The sequence below is a fragment of the Bufo bufo genome, chromosome 1 (genome assembly GCF_905171765.1).
Source record: "Bufo bufo chromosome 1, aBufBuf1.1, whole genome shotgun sequence".
Taxonomy (NCBI): Eukaryota; Metazoa; Chordata; class Amphibia; order Anura; family Bufonidae; genus Bufo; species Bufo bufo.
This window is the reverse complement of record NC_053389.1, coordinates 15,881,822-15,898,758: the sequence shown is the minus strand read 5'-3', so window position 1 is coordinate 15,898,758 and position 16,937 is coordinate 15,881,822. Positions and strand designations below refer to the sequence as shown.

Sequence of the window (16,937 nt, the reverse complement as noted above, 5' to 3'; positions counted from 1 at the left end):
TTCTTTTCTGTCCGCCGCCACAAAACAATGGTGCTTATAGAACAGACTACACAGTGTAGCGGTATACTGTATATTGTGTGGCACAGTGTATGTTATATGTGTATAACATAAATATATTTCACATAAAAACTTACAATTACTTGGCTTGGCCCTTGGGGATCTCGGACACCACTTCAACACTTTGGCCGGGGGCTCGGCGGAGCTGATGTTGTGTTTTATCCTAATGAGAAAGTTTTCATAATAAGGATTTGGAGAAGGGGCAGAGGAATAGCAGAGCAGGGAGAGGCTGGTACTGCTACTAGGGGGTCATACCATGTGGGAGTAATAAAGCCCACCATAATGGCCCCCCCTAGTAGAAATAATTCTCCTTTTAATGTGACAGTGCAAAAAATACCCCCTTGTAATGCCCCCAGTTGAGCTAATGTCCCCATAGTGCCCCCATAATGTCCCAGTACAAAATACCCCTATATAGTGCCCCCAGTAAATTCCCCCATAGTGCTCCTCTCCCCCCTTCCTGCTAGTGCCCCCCATAATGTACCAGTATAAAATGCCCCATATATAGTGCCCCAGTAGATGCCCTCAGTGTCCGGCCTCTGATAGGCTGCTAGCCTAGTGTCCCCCATAATGCCCCCCAATAATGTGCCAGTAAGTGTCCCCATAGATGCCCCCCATCATGTGCCAGTATCAAGTGCCTCTCTCCCCCCCCACATGTCCCAGTATCATAGTGCCACCTCCCCCCCCCAATGTGCCAGTATCAAGTGCCTCTCTCCTTCCAACCCCCATGTGCCAGTATCATAGTGCCAACCCCCCCCCCCATGTGCCAGTATCAAGTGCCTCTCTCTTCCCCCCCATGTCCCAATATCATAGTGCCATCCCCCCCCCCAAAAAAGTGCCAGTATCAAGTGCCTCCCTCCTCCCCCCATGTCCCAGTATCATAGTGCCATCTCCCCCGCCCAAAAAAAAGTGCCAGTATCAAGTGCCTCTCTCCCCTCCCCATGTCCCAGTATCATAGTGCCATCTTCCCCCCCAAAGTGCCAGTATTAAGTGCCTCTCTCCTTCCCCCCATGTGCCAGTATCAGGTGCCTCTCTCCTTCCCCCATGTGCCAGTATCAGGTGCCTCTCTCCCCCCCCCATGTGCCAGTATCATAGTTCCAACCCAACCCCCCCCATGTGCCAGTATCAGGTGCCAACCCCCCTCCCCCCATGTGCCAGTATCAGGTGCCAACCCCCCACCCCCCATGTGCCAGTATCAAGTGCCTCCCGCTCCCCCCATGGTAGTAACAGTCGGGTATTTAAAAAAAAAAAAAACACTTATACTTACCTCCATGTCAGCCTCTTCCTGTATGTCCATATATGGAGTCAGTGCTTGTGTATTGTAATTTAGCCTGTATTTCAGAAAAGTTTCTGCTGGGATTTGAACCAACAACCTTCTGTAGCAGAGGCAAAGCACTTACCCACACAGCCATAAAATCTTCCCTGCTAATGACTGAAAAAATATGAGACTTCTACTGTTATAGCTGGCTAAGTGTACATCTATACACATGACAGCTGCCCCAACACACCCAGCACTGCTATATCTCTATATGACAGCTGTCCCAGCACACTCAGCTCTGTAATATCTCTATATATGATAGCTGCCCCAGCACACCCAGCTCTGCTACATCTAATACACATGACAGCTGCACCAGCACACTCAGCTCTACTATATCTCTATATATGACAGCTGCCCCAGCACACCCAGCTCTGCCACATCTATAAATCTAAGTATTGCTATACAGTAGATAGATATATAGAGATATAGCAGAGCTGAGTGTGCTGGGGCAGCTGTCATGTGTATAGATGTAGCAGAGCTGGGTGTGTTTGGGCAGCTGTCATGTGGATAGATGTAGCAGAGTGGGGTTTGCTGGGGCAGCTGTCATATATAGAGATATAGCAGAGCTGAGTGTGCTGGGGCAGCTGTCATGTGTATAGATGTAGCAGAGCTGGGTGTGCTGGGGCAGCTATAATATATAGAGATATAGCAAAGCTGAGTGTGCTGGGAAAGCTGTCATATAGAGATATAGCAGTGCTGGGTGTGTTGGGGTAGCTGTCATGTGAATAGATGTACACTTAGCCAGCTATAACAGTAGAAGTCTCATATTTTTTCAGTCAGTGACAATGCAGCTCTTATGGCTGTGTGGGTAAGTGTTTTGCCTCTGATACAGAAGGTTGTGGGTTCGAATCCCAGACACATCTCTCCCTCTCCTGAGGATGGCAATACAAATGACTATGCCTGGGATTTGTAAATGCCAGCCCTGCTGGTGTCACCCCATCACTGGTGTCACCCAGTGCGGCCCGCAACGCCACTGCCCACTAGCACTTGCCCACGCTCTCCTCCAGGTTTAAACCACCTCTTAGACCTTTGGGTTACATGGAGCTGCCTTTACTTTATCTGCCCCAGCAAGAAGGTTCTCCGCTGTGCTATACCTCTCCACAAGGTTTACCAGCTTGTTAGCATTCTGGGGATCTCCTTCGGCAACCCAGGGCTGTACTGGCACAGGAAGAGAGTGAAGATATCGATCTATCACCACTTTTTCCACCATCTGCTCTGGGGAAGACGACTTTGATTGCAACCACTTTCGAACTAAGCGGAATAGGTCAAACATCTGAGACTTTGACGGCTTGTCTTTGCAAAAAGTCCATTGTTGTACCCGCTGGGCCTGGAGTATGGGACTGACCCTAAAGCGAGCAAGTATTTCAGTTTTTAGTTTGCTGTAGTCCTTGGAATCCTGCAAGGTGAGGTCATAGTAAGCCTTCTGCGGCTCTCCAGTCTAATATGGAGCCAGCACTTTAGCCCACTGATCTACAGGCAGTTTTTCTCTGTCTACAATACACACAAAGGCCTCATGCACACGACCATTTTTTTTTTAAGGTCCGCAAAAACGGGGTCCGTAGGTCCGTGATCCGTGACCGTTTTTTCGTCCGTGGGTCTTCCTTGATTTTTGGAGGATCCACGGACATGGCCGTGCCTGGCCGTGCGGAACCAAACGGATCCATCCTGAATTACAATGCAAGTCAATGGGGACGGATCCGTTTGACGTTGACACAATATGGTGCAATTGCAAACGGATCCGTCCCCCATTGACTTTCAATGTAAAGTCAGGAGTCCCTTATACCATCGGATCGGAGTTTTCTCCAATCCGATGGTATATTTTAACTTAAAGCGTCCCCATCACCATGAGAACGCCTCTATGTTAGAATATAATGTCGGATATGAGTTAGATCGTGAAACTCAGATCCGACAGTATATTCTAACACAGAGGCGTTCCCATAGTGATGGGGACGCTTCTAGTTAGAATATACTAAGAACTGTGTACATGACTGCCCCCTGCTGCCTGGCAGCACCCGATCTCTTACAGGGGGCTGTGATCCGCACAATTAACCCCTCAGGTGCCGCACCTGAGTGGGGTTAATTGTGCGTATCATAGTCCCCTGTAAGAGATCAGGGGCTGCTAGGCAGCAGGGGGCAGATCCCCCTCATCCCCCCTCCCTCCCTCTATTGTATTATTTTCATTGGTGGCACAGTGTGCGCCCCCCCTCCCTCCCTCTTTTGTATTATTTTCATTGGTGGCACAGTGTGCGGCCCCCCCGGCCCACCCTCCCTCCGTCTATTGTATTATTTTCATTGGTGGCACAGTGTGCGCCCCCCCCGGCCCCTTCCCTCCCTCTATTGTATTATTTTCATTGGTGGCACAGTGTGCGGCCCCCCCCAGCCCCCCCTCCCTCCCTCTATTGTATTATTTTCATTGGTGGCACAGTGTGGGCGTCCCCTTCCCCCCCCCCCCCCATCACTGGTGGCAGCGGAGAGTTCCGATAGGAGTCCCAGGACAGGTCATATTTTTTTGATGGACAGGAAACACGGATCACGGATGCGGCTGCAAAACTGCATTTTCTGATTTTTCCACGGGCCCATTGAAAGTCAATGGGTCAGCGCAAAAAAACGGAAAACGGCACAACGGCCACGGATGCACACAACGGTCATGTGCTTGAGGCCAAAGAAAGTCAAATAAGCCTCCACATCATCCTCAGTCATCATTCTTTGTAAAGCAGACTGCACAGTTTTCCGCACACCACCACTAGAATTTTGCCCAGACACATGCACTACTTGTTGCCCCATCACAGCATCTCTTAGGGCCGCAATTTGCTCTGTCAGGAGGTGGTTAGCCTCTTGTTGCTGTGCATTAACCTGCTGTTGAGACTGTAAAGCCTCTGCATGAGCCCTTTGCTGCTGCTCCAATGCCTGTTGCTGCTGCAGATTTCTCTGCACCATCTGTTTAATGAGATCCTCCATTATAACAGTCTCTTGTTGCAATTCTGCTGCTGCTTTAACCCAAGACATTCACCAATAACAGGAATTCATGCCATTGCTCCTAAAAACTAGTGTTACTCGCGAATATTCTAATCGCTAATTTTTATTGCGAATATCGGCACTTCGAGAATTTGCGAAGATATAGAATATAGTGCTATAAATTGGTAATCGCGAATAGTCTAGATTTTTTAATTCATCAGTTATCTCCCTTCTTGCTCGTGGGCCAATGAGAAGTCTGCAATGTCTTTGTCTGAGCTTATCAACATCCCTAGCAACCAATAGGAAAGTTGCCTTCCCCTTAGTATATAAGAACCTCCCCAGCAGCCATTTTCTGCTGTTTTTTGCAGTTCTGAGAGAGAGCAGTGACCTTGCTGAGCTCTGTGCTTTCATCTGAATCCTATTCCTTATCAAATTACATTAGATAGTTAGCTTATATATATATAATACAGATAGTTAGTGGGAGATAGTCAGTGTAGGTTATATAGTGATACAGTGTAGCTGATAGGTTCCAGTGCAGGGTGTTAGGTAGTGTGATAGGGATTACTGTTTCTCTGCTGTCGATACAAACACGCTACAGACATAGTTCTGAGAGAGAGAGAGAAATGACATTGCTGTGCTCTGTGCTTTGCTGAGTCATCTGGATCCTTATTCAATTACATTAGATAGTTAGTTAGCTCATACGGATGGAGTAGAGTTATCACTCCTGTTTTCTGAGATTTCTGAATTGTATTATCTAATCTAAGCAAACACCTTCAATTGCTTTTCAATGGCTTTTGTCTCAAGATAATGAGTTAAGAAATTTGAGTTAAGAGCTAGAGTGCTAACCCTGCTCCATCTGTATATATAATACAGATAGTTAGTGGGAGATAGTGTAGGTTAGATAGTGATATAGTGTAGCTGATAGGTTCTGCTGTCCATACATACATGCTACAGACATAGTGCTGTGATGTCACAACAATACTTAGTGCACCAATCAGTAATATCTAATCAGACCTGATAAAATGTGAAGTTGCATGTATTGTGCCAATAATATGCGCATCATTAGTGCCGATTTGCGCAATCGCAAATATATTGGAGCACTCTATCTGCATATAAGCTATTGTTCTGCCATGCATGCAAAATGTAATAATAAACAGTGCTGTAATGTAAAATTACTTCCAGTGATCAGGAGTTCTTCCTCACAGTCACGAAAGTTGCTGCCAACCATTTTCTCCAGTCTCAGGAAACTTCTAGCAGCTTGAAAAATGTAGCAAAAGTGACCCACGCCTGTATAGCGCATGAAATACGCGCATATTACATTGCCGATTTTTGCAATCAAGAAAATAATGACTGGAGATCACAAATTCTCGAATTTGCAAATTTATGGCGAATATTAGGCCAAGAATTTGCAAAATGTTGCGAAAACTAATATTGCATATGCTGCTCATCTCTACTAGCAACCAACATTGCCCGCATCCTCCACCATATGTGAGACGGGACCATTCAGACAGTCTCTTTTCCCAGGAATTTTTGGGCATACACAGCAAAACGACACAGACTTGTTTCAGCAAACAAAATAACAGTTCATGGAAATAACAAAAAAAAAAAGCGGTGATATAGGCTTCTCACCAGCTTGTAGGTTTTCACCTAGAGATTCCACTTTGCATAGTGGTCTTGTCCATGGGTCTTCCTCTCAGACCATCACACACACCGCTCTCTGACAGCCTTTTAATTAGTTTTCCACCCTTTTGAGGTAGGAACACCCGGGGTGGAGTATTGGAGTGACCTTCCCACCCAAGCTCTTCAGTCACTCCTAAATCCTGGACCCAAACTCCAGCTACCACAAACTCAGTGACCTAGCATCACTGGTCACAACCTACCTCTGGGATTTATATCATTGAGAGTAGCAGCCTCAGTGATACTTACCTGCCATCTATGACCTCACCTATTGAATGCTTACAGTGTCATAATGAAAAAATAATAATCACCTGTTAGGAGGCGCGATATTATGTGAAAGAGGTGTGATGAAATGTCGGCATCCCCGGCATTCAAGGAGCAACACTGCGCATGCGCATATAGCGCAAAACCATAAATGCATCACAGAATCCGTTTTATAGACTGGATGTACGTAAAATGGTATAATACTGTAAACACGTTCCAGCCTGCGTTCTATAGACCGGATATAGAAAAGATATATACATCCGAAATAATCATTACGTACTCAATCCAAAACATAGCTATAAAGCTGAATAATAATATAAATGTGACAAATACTACTAAATATAAATCAAAATCACTGATTTAGCAAAATAAATAAATTACATATAGATTGGCATAAATACGCATGCGCAATAAATATAGATTTAGCACAGAAAATTATGTATGTACTTGACATAAACGCACGTGCAATAAATGTATGATATGAATTCATAAATAAATAAAAAGAAAAAATCTAATTAATTTTTTGTAGTCACTGGAAATATTATGCACTGAAATAAGAATCTATAATATACACTTTAAAAATAAAAAAAAAGTACATGAACTAAAATACCCCCAAAAATATACTATCAAAAATATAAACATTCACCAAATACTGATAATTAAGCAGAACATAAAAATGTATCTGATACATCAGTGAATCAGTGAACACAAATAAAAAAATTAATACCTCTCCCAAAAAATTTTTTAAAACACAACCTCATGCACAGTCCTGATCAAAAACACTGGAGATGCCAACAAAAGGTAGAAAATGATATTCAGGATAAAATATCACAATATAAGAAGGTATACTCTGTCACTGCGACTGTCACTGCTGCCACCCTCCCCACTCTGTCAGGGGGCCACAACTTGAATCTTGGGGCACTGCACGGTTAAGTCCACAGCGATAGATTGGACCTGATGGTAACATTGACCTGTATTACTGATGCACAGTAAATCTACAGCTAACAGAAGGGATTAAACAGCATGTGTTTGGACTGCCACAACATGGATCAAAAGTACTTTTTTTTTCTCCACTACGTTATTGCCGCTGCCTCCATCTCTTTATTTGGTTCCACTAAGAAGCTATTTGGACACAGCTCCTGCAGGGGCGCACATGGGCTTTTGGCTTTACTGAAGGCTGCTGTATGCTTTTATTTTTGTTTAACAGAAGGAATTAGCTATGAATCTTGGTGCCCTGCACAGTGATGTAGATGGCGATAAATTACACATGTAATACTGATGGCACAGTACCTACAGAAGGATCAACTATGAATGTCGGTGCACTAGAACGTAATGTACACGGTGATACTCTCCCTGCACTCTCCTTGCAGTTTTCACTACCAAGCCTTCATACTGAGATTGGGCCACCAAGTGGGATGAATATGATTAGGCAGAGTGGCCTGGGTATGCCAGATTTATCACAATTCATGATTAATTAATTTGTTACAAATCAAAATTCTTATCGAAGATCAGTGAATCGGCCGAATCAAATTTTTGCTCATCTCCAATAACTATGGTGACACGTGATAATGTCTCTGTGTATATTCTTTATAATCCTCTGTGGAGATGACAGAAGGTGACTTCAGTCTGCATATCGGATCGGATCAATCCTGTCTGACAGTCTGGTTACTATAGATACACAACCACAGTCTTTAAATAAGGTTGTCAGACAATGTTTCCTCGGCAACCAGTCTGTGTTAGGTTACTCATATCTTCAGGAAGATTTGGGATTTACAGACATGTCTGTTAGTGATGAGCGGCAGGGGCAATATTCTAATTTGCAATATTTCACAAATATTTTGGAGAATATTCGTCATATATTTGAGAATTTGAGAATTTGCGATTATATTCTTGATTGCGAAAATCGGCAATGTAATATGAGCGTATTGCGTGCGCAATACAGACGTGGGTCACTGTTGCTATATTATTCAAGCTGCTAGAAGTTTCCTGAGACTGGAGAAAATGGTTGGCACGGCAGAACATTACAATAGCTTTATATGCAGATAGAGCGCTCCAATATATTTGGCAATTGACCTCTTAAGGACATAGGGCGTACAGGTACGCCCTTGTGCCCTGGTACTTAAGGACACAGGGCGTACATGTACGCCCTGGCAGTGATCGGCTGGCAGTGATCGGAACCCGGTGCCTGCTCAAATCATTGAGCAGGCACCTAGGCTAAATGCGCGGGGGGGTCCCGTGACCCCCCCATGTCGGTGATCGCGGCAAACCGCAGGTCAATTCAGACCTGCGGTTTGCTGCGATTTCTGCGTTTCTGATCGCGGGGATCAGAAACTTTATATGCCTAAAATAACGTTTTATTCACCCCCCCCTGCACCCCCGAATGATTTTATGGTGGCGGGAGGTGCAGGGGGAGGGTTGCGGGCGGTGCGGCAGGCGGGATCGCGATCCCCCGCCCGCCTCTCCTTGTATAATCGTTGGCTTCTAGTGGGTATACCAGGGTGCCAGCACATTGCTGGCACCCTGGTATAAACGGCTGACATCTGCGATGCGATGTCAGCCGTTTAACCCTTTCCATACAGCGGTCCGTACGGACCGCTGTATGGAAAAGGTTAACAGCGCAGGGAGCTCCCTCCCTCTCCCATCGGGGGGCTGCTGTGCCTTTGCAGCCCCCCGATGGGGAGGGAGAGAGCCCCCAGACAGCCCGCCGACAGATCCCCTCCTTACCCTTCCCCGTCTGCGCAGTTCTGACCAGTACTGAGCAGACGGGGAAGGTTCCCATGGCAACAGGACGCCTCTCAGGCATCCTGGTGTCCATGGTGCTGAACAGATCTGTGCTAAAATGCATAGATCTGTTCAGACAAAGTGTAAAATACAGTACAGTACAATATATATATTGTACTGTACTGTATTATACAGACATCAGACCCACTGGATCTTCAAGAACCAAGTGGGTCTGGGTCAAAAAAAAAGTGAATAAAAGTGAAAAAAAAGTAAAAATCAAAAAACACATTTATCACTGATTAAAAATGAAAAAAATAAAATTCCCTATACATGTTTGGTATCGCCGCGTCTGTAACGACCTGATCTATAAAACGGTCATGTTACTTTACCCGAACGGTGAACGCCATAAAAATAAAAAATAAAAAACTATGATGAAATTGAAATTTTGCCCACCTTACTTCCCAAAAAAGGTAATAAAAGTGATCAAAAAAGTCGCATGTACGCCAAAATTGTAACAATCAAACCGTCATCTCATCCCGCAAAAATCATACCCTACCCAAGATAATCGCCCAAAAACTGAAAAAACTATGGCTCTTAGAAACACTAAAACATGATTTTTTTTGTTTCAAAAATGAAATCATTGTGTAAAACTTAAATAAATAAATAAAAAGTATACATATTAGGTATCGCCGCGTCCGTATAGACCGGCTATATAAAAATATCACATGATCTAACCCCTCAGATGACCACCGTAAAAAACTAAAACTAAAAACGGTGTAAAAAAAGCCATTTTTTGTCATCTTACGTCACAAAAAGTGTAATACCAAGCGATCAAAAAGTTATATGCACCCCAAAATAGATGCCAATCAAACCGTCATCTCATCCCGCAAAAAATGAGACCCTACTTAAGATAATCGCCCAAAAACTGAAAAAACTATGGCTCTTAGACTATGGAGACACTAAAACATTTTTTTTGTTTTAAAAATGAAATCATTGTGTAAAACTTACATAAATAAAAAAAATTGTATACATATTAGGTATCGCCACGTCCGTGACAACCTGCTATATAAAATTACCACATGATCTAACCTGTCAGATGAATGTTGTAAATAACAAAAAAAAAAAAACGGTGCCAAAAAAGCTATTTCTTGTTACCTTGCCGCACAAAAAGTGTAATATAGAGCAACCAAAAATCATATGTACCCTAAACTAGTACCAACAAAACTGCCAACCTATCCCGTAGTTTCTAAAATGGGGTCACTTTTTTGGAGTTTCTACTCTAGGGGTGCATCAGGGGGGCTTCAAATGGGACATGGTGTAAAAAAAAACAGTCCAGCAAAACCTGCCTTCCAAAAACCGTATGGCATTCCTTTCCTTCTGCGCCCTGCCGTGTGCCCATACAGCGGTTTACGACCACATATGGGGTGTTTCTGTAAACTACAGAATCAGGGCCATAAATAATGAGTTTTGTTTGGCTGTTAACCCTTGCTTTGTAACTGGAAAAAAAATATTAAAATGGAAAATCTGCCAAAAAAGTGAAATTTTGAAATTGTATCTCTATTTTCCATTAAATCTTGTGCAACACCTAAAAGGTTAACAAAGTTTTTAAAATCAGTTTTGAATACCTTGAGGGGTGTAGTTTCTTAGATGGGGTCACTTTTATGGAGTTTATACTCCAGGGGTGCATCAGGGGGGCTTCAAATGCGACATGGTGTCAAAAAAACAGTCCAGCAAAATCAGCCCTCCAAAAACCAAACGGCGCACCTTTCCCTCTACGCCCCGCTGTGTGGCCGTACAGTAGTTTACGGCCACATATGGGGTGTTTCTGTAAACAGCAGGGTCAGGGCAATAAAGATACAGTCTTGTTTGGCTGTTAACCCTTGCTTTGTTAGTGGAAAAAATGGGTTAAAATGGAAAATTAGGCAAAAAAATGAAATTCTCAAATTTCATCGCCATTTGCCAATAACTCTTGTGCAACACCTAAAGGGTTAACGACGTATGTAATATCAGTTTTGAATACCTTGAGGGGTGTAGTTTCTTTGATGGGGTCACTTTTAGGCTACTTTCACACTAGTGTTCGGGTGTCCGCTCGTGCGCACCGTTTGAAGGGGCTCACGAGCGGTCCCGAACGCATCCGTCTGGCCCCAATGCATTCTCAGTGGAGGCGGATCCACTGAGAATGCATCCGCCTGCCAGCGTTCAGCCTCCGCTCCGCTCAGTGAGCGGACACCTGAACGCTGCTTGCAGCGTTCGGGTGTCCGCCTGGCCGTGCGGAGGCGAGCCGATCCGTCCAGACTTACAATTTAAGTCAATGGGGGCGGATCCGCTTGAAGATGACACCATATGGCTCAATCTTCAAGCGGATCCGTTCCCCATTGACTTACAATGTAAAGTCTGAACGGATCCGCTCAGGCTACTTTCACACTTAGAAAATTTTCTAAGTTTTAATGCAGACGCATCCGTTCTGAACGGATGCGAACGTCTGCATTATCGGAGCGGATCCGTCTGATGAAACATCAGACGGATCCGCTCCGAACGCAAGTGTGAAAGTAGCCTTAGGGAGTTTCTCCTCTAGGGGTGCATCAGGGGGGCTTCAAATGGGACATGGTGTAAATAAACCAGTCCATAAAAATCAGCCTTCCAAAAACCAAACGGCGAACCTTTCACTCTACGCCCCGCTGTGTGGCCGTACAGTAGTTTACGGCCACATATTGGGTGTTTCTGTAAACGGCAGAGTCAGGGCAATAAAGATACAGTATTGTTTGGCTGTTAACCCTTGCTTTGTTAGTGGAAAAAATGGGTTAAAATGAAAAATTTGACAAAAAAATGAAATTCTCAAATTTCCTCCTCATTTGCCAATAACTCTTGTGCAACACATAAAGGGTTAACAACATATGCAAAATCAGTTTTGAATACCTTGAGGGGTGTAGTTTCTTAGATGGGGTCATTTTTGGGTGGTTTCTATTATGTAAGCCTCGCAAAGTGACTTGAGACCTGAACTGGTCCCTAAAAATTTAGTTTTTGTAAATTTCTGAAAAATTTCAAGATTTGCTTCTAAACTTCTAAGCCTTATAACATCCCCAAAAAATAAAATATCATTCCCAAAACAATTCAAACATGAAGTAGACATATGGGGAATGGAAAGTCATCACAATTTTTGGGGGTATTACTATGTATTACAGAAGTAGAGAAACTGAAACTTTGAAATTTGCTAATTTTTCCAAATTTTTGTTAAATTAGGTATTTTTTGGTTCAAAAAAAATAATTTTTTTGACTTCATTTTACCAGTGTCATGAAGTACAATATGTGACGAAAAAACTGTCTCAGAACGGCCTGGATAAGTCAAAGCTTTAAAGTTATCAGCACTTAAAGGGACTCTGGTCAGATTTGCAAAAAATGGCCTGGTCCTAAGGTGTAAAAAGGCTGTGTCCTTAAGGGGTTAATGATGCGCATATTTTTGCTCAATACGTGCAACTTCACCTTTTATCAGGTCTGAGTAGATATTACTGATTGGTGCACTAAGTATTGTTGTGATATCACAGCACTATGTCTGTAGCATGTATGTATGGACAGCAGAACCTATCAGCTACACTATATCACTATCTAACCTACACTATCTCCCACTAACTATCTGTATTATATATATGAACTAACTAACTATCTATCTAATGTAACACAGTAAAGCACAGAGCACAGCAATGTCACTGCTCTCTCTCAGAGCTGCAAAAAACTGCAGAACATGGCTGCTGGGGAGGTTCTTATATAGTAAGGGGTAGGCAACTTTCCTATTGGTTGCTAGGGAGGTTGCTAAGCTCTGACAAATACATTGCAGCCTTCTCATTGGCCCACAAGCAAGAAGCAGGGAGGGATCATAGGTTCAGATAAAAAAAAAAATAATCTAGAATATTCCCGGATAACAATATACAGGGAGTGCAGAATTATTAGGCAAATGAGTATTTTGACCACATCATCCTCTTTATGCATGTTGTCTTACTCCAAGCTGTATAGGCTCGAAAGCCTACTACCAATTAAGCATATTAGGTGATGTGCATCTCTGTAATGAGAAGGGGTGTGGTCTAATGACATCAACACCCTATATTAGGTGTGCATAATTATTGGGCAACTTCCTTTCCTTTGGCAAAATGGGTCAAAAGAAGGACTTGACAGGCTCAGAAAAGTCAAAAATAGTGAGATATCTTGCAGAGGGATGCAGCACTCTTAAAATTGCAAAGCTTCTGAAGCGTGATCATCGAACAATCAAGCGTTTCATTCAAAATAGTCAACAGGGTCGCAAGAAGCGTGTGGAAAAACCAAGGCGCAAAATAACTGCCCATGAACTGAGAAAAGTCAAGCGTGCAGCTGCCAAGATGCCACTTGCCACCAGTTTGGCCATATTTCAGAGCTGCAACATCACTGGAGTGCCCAAAAGCACAAGGTGTGCAATACTCAGAGACATGGCCAAGGTAAGAAAGGCTGAAAGACGACCACCACTGAACAAGACACACAAGCTGAAACGTCAAGACTGGGCCAAGAAATATCTCAAGACTGATTTTTCTAAGGTTTTATGGACTGATGAAATGAGAGTGAGTCTTGATGGGCCAGATGGATGGGCCCGTGGCTGGATTGGTAAAGGGCAGAGAGCTCCAGTCCGACTCAGACGCCAGCAAGGTGGAGGTGGAGTACTGGTTTGGGCTGGTATCATCAAAGATGAGCTTGTGGGGCCTTTTCGGGTTGAGGATGGAGTCAAGCTCAACTCCCAGTCCTACTGCCAGTTTCTGGAAGACACCTTCTTCAAGCAGTGGTACAGGACAATGCTCCATGATTTTCATGCAGGACAATGCTCCATCACACGCGTCCAAGTACTCCACAGCGTGGCTGGCAAGAAAGGGTATAAAAGAAGAAAATCTAATGACATGGCCTCCTTGTTCACCTGATCTGAACCCCATTGAGAACCTGTGGTCCATCATCAAATGTGAGATTTACAAGGAGGGAAAACAGTAAACCTCTCTGAACAGTGTCTGGGAGGCTGTGGTTGCTGCTGCACGCAATGTTGATGGTGAACAGATCAAAACACTGACAGAATCCATGGATGGCAGGCTTTTGAGTGTCCTTGCAAAGAAAGGTGGCTATATTGGTCACTGATTTGTTTTTGTTTTGTTTTTGAATGTCAGAAATGTATATTTGTGAATGTTGAGATGTTATATTGGTTTCACTGGTAAAAATAAATAATTGAAATGGGTATATATTTGTTTTTTGTTAAGTTGCCTAATAATTATGCACAGTAATAGTCACCTGCACACACAGATATCCCCCTAAAATAGCTAAAACTAAAAACAAACTAAAAACTACTTCCAAAAATATTCAGCTTTGATATTAATGAGTTTTTTGGGTTCATTGAGAACATGGTTGTTGTTCAATAATAAAATTAATCCTCAAAAATACAACTTGCCTAATAATTCTGCACTCCCTGTATAGCACTATATTCTAAATATTCACAAATTCTCGAAGTGGCGATATTCCCGATTAAAGTTTGTGATTCGAATATTCGTGCCCAACAATAATATCCATGCTTATCTTGGCTCAAATTTGGTTAAATACTCTACTTTCTCACTTTACAATAGTGAATAATAGAAAATGTTAAGAAAGAACTGTCTGCAATTTGCATCACAACCTCTTGGTGGCCTCATATAGTCAGATATAGGATAGACATCTCATGACCCAGTATCACCAAATCTTGTTTTTTTCAAAGCTGATCATCTCACACTACAAACTAGTATATTGTCCTTTTTATATTTGCTTTTTAAAAAATCAAATAACCATAGAAGAATTCGGACATCAAACACTAAACATGTAGGGTGCCGGGGATGCATGTTCAGAAAAATGTTTACAGAAATATATAAATAAAAAATTATAAAAATAATATTTGCCAACAGTCCTGATTTGTATGGGAACGTTCTGTGCACTGGACTTTAAATGGGGTGGAGTGTATGTTAAAGGGAACATGTCAGACTGAAACTTGTATCTGAGCTGCAGGCAGCAGTTTATAGAGCAGGAGGAGCTGAGCAGATTGAGGCATAGATTTATGGGAAAAGATTCAGTAAAACTTATATTTTATTTCTTTGAATTCCTGCTAATTCTGAGCTTTGAAGCCAAGGAGGTGGTCTTATCAGTGATTGACAGTCCTCCCTCTATGACAGAGATAGCTATCAATCATCGATAGGACGCCTCCTGGATGTCAAAGCCCAGAATGAGCAGGAATAATACTGCAATAAAACAATATATCAATCTTCTCCGTGTCTCCTGCTCTATATCATGCTGCCCGCAGCTCAAAGACCATGCTCAATGTGACAGGTTGCCTTTAATTTGCCCTGTATTGATGGTTCTGGGAATTTTTTTTATTGTTGGATTCAGATGTTGTTTTTCATGCTGATTACTAGGAATTATAATTCTTCTGATGTCTTCTCTGTATATTTTTTATAATTTCTCCATATTCAGATGATATCATTGACTGTATCTTGTTTTATCTTACAGCCCGAGATCCCTGCAGCCGCCAATGTTCTAGGACCTGATGTGGGTGCAGCTCATGAATATGAAAACCTCAGACCGAATACATTTTCAAAATAAGAAGAAAATCTGTGATAATGTTGAAATGGTCTTTTTACTCTTTTGTAGAGTTCATAAAATATATCTGCACTTGTTCTTGGCATCATTGAATTATCTCTGCTGGACCTCTCCTTGTGTATTCTTGGTCGTAATGACTGTTATCAACTTTAAAATGTTCTGAAAGCCTCCAAATTCTAAATGAAGCTAAACCCCATATAGCTCAAGAGCCTTTCTGATCTGGGAAAGGTAGACAGGTACAAACTATGGGCCAAGTTATGTAATCATGTAAGTGTGATCACACTTTCATGTTTGTCCTGTTCACATATGACATCGCTGATGTGAAACTCTGATCAATTGTTATTCTACATCCAGCTATATCACAGCTCTCCTTAAAGGGATCGCTCCCTGGGTGGGATGGTTCTGTCCTAGTGGCAGCCCATTGCATCAGCTCTTCTGTATGGTTTTAGTTTGTTTTAAGTGTTTTTCTGTTTCTTTGGTACCCTATACAACTTTTTGTAACTTTTTATCTTGAACTTTTAGCTTCTTTGGAACATTTTTACCTCTGCTATTTGTGCTGCTATATGTTGATAGCCATGACTTTACAGCTTTTTTTCTGGTGGATGCAGGAAATTTTTTAAATGAATTAATTTAGAGATTTGCTAGTTATACAATTGTCTATTAAAGGGAATGTGTCATCAGAAAAAAAGACCAGGAGAAGGGGGACAGACTTGTTCTGGATGGGAATGCTGGCCAGTTGTATTTTCCAAAAGGATCCAGTAATGCCACTTCTTGTGCTGCAATAGAGCCCTTGTACTGTTAAAGATGTGTGAATTTTATTCTATATTTTTGTATATCTAGGATTGTAATGAGTTAACTTTTTCTTCTCCAAGTGCCCACCCACCCCCTCTTTGTTTCAAGACTGGAGAAGAGAGGGGGGGCAAAGAGCTGTGCTGTGAGAAGTGTCTGATTTCTCATCCTTGTACAGGTGTCCCTACAAGCGAGCTATATAGAGAGTGAAGGAGTGCATAAGCCAATTATATGGCTCGATGATATGTATATATTATTCACTGCCTATAGAGAAGCACCTCTTTGAAGTGTCACATATGACGTATGCAGTATTATTGTTAGAATAGAAGCCATTACAATATGGAGACGGTAACCAGATGTTTACATTAGTTCACATTCCAAAGTAGGGCCCAGTGCGCAGATGCTGGTGTATTATCGCCTCTCTCTTATCTCTTCTTCCTTTTTGACCAATGAAACAATGTTTAAGCCTCAGTGAGGACTGCCCTCTTCTGAAGATGTATATACGCTTACCCCATGTAATAAAAGTTAGAGATTGCAT

General features: G+C 42.6%; 1 protein-coding gene across 4 annotated transcripts in view; it reads left to right on the top strand.

Moving 5' to 3' along the window:
• The window catches only part of LOC120991856 (sialic acid-binding Ig-like lectin 12), a 999,480-nt gene that overhangs the window by 741,174 nt on the left and 241,369 nt on the right, over positions 1 to 16,937 (top strand). For 3 of the 4 annotated variants that reach the window (XM_040420621.1, XM_040420622.1, XM_040420610.1), the window contains one exon: positions 15,521 to 15,811. The exons of the other annotated variant lie outside the window; for it this stretch is intronic. In XM_040420621.1, coding sequence (XP_040276555.1) covers positions 15,521 to 15,613 — 93 coding nt within the window. In that variant the 3' untranslated portion in view covers positions 15,614 to 15,811. Of the gene's footprint in view, positions 1 to 15,520; positions 15,812 to 16,937 lie in introns of those variants that run through there. 4 annotated transcript variants of the gene reach the window in all.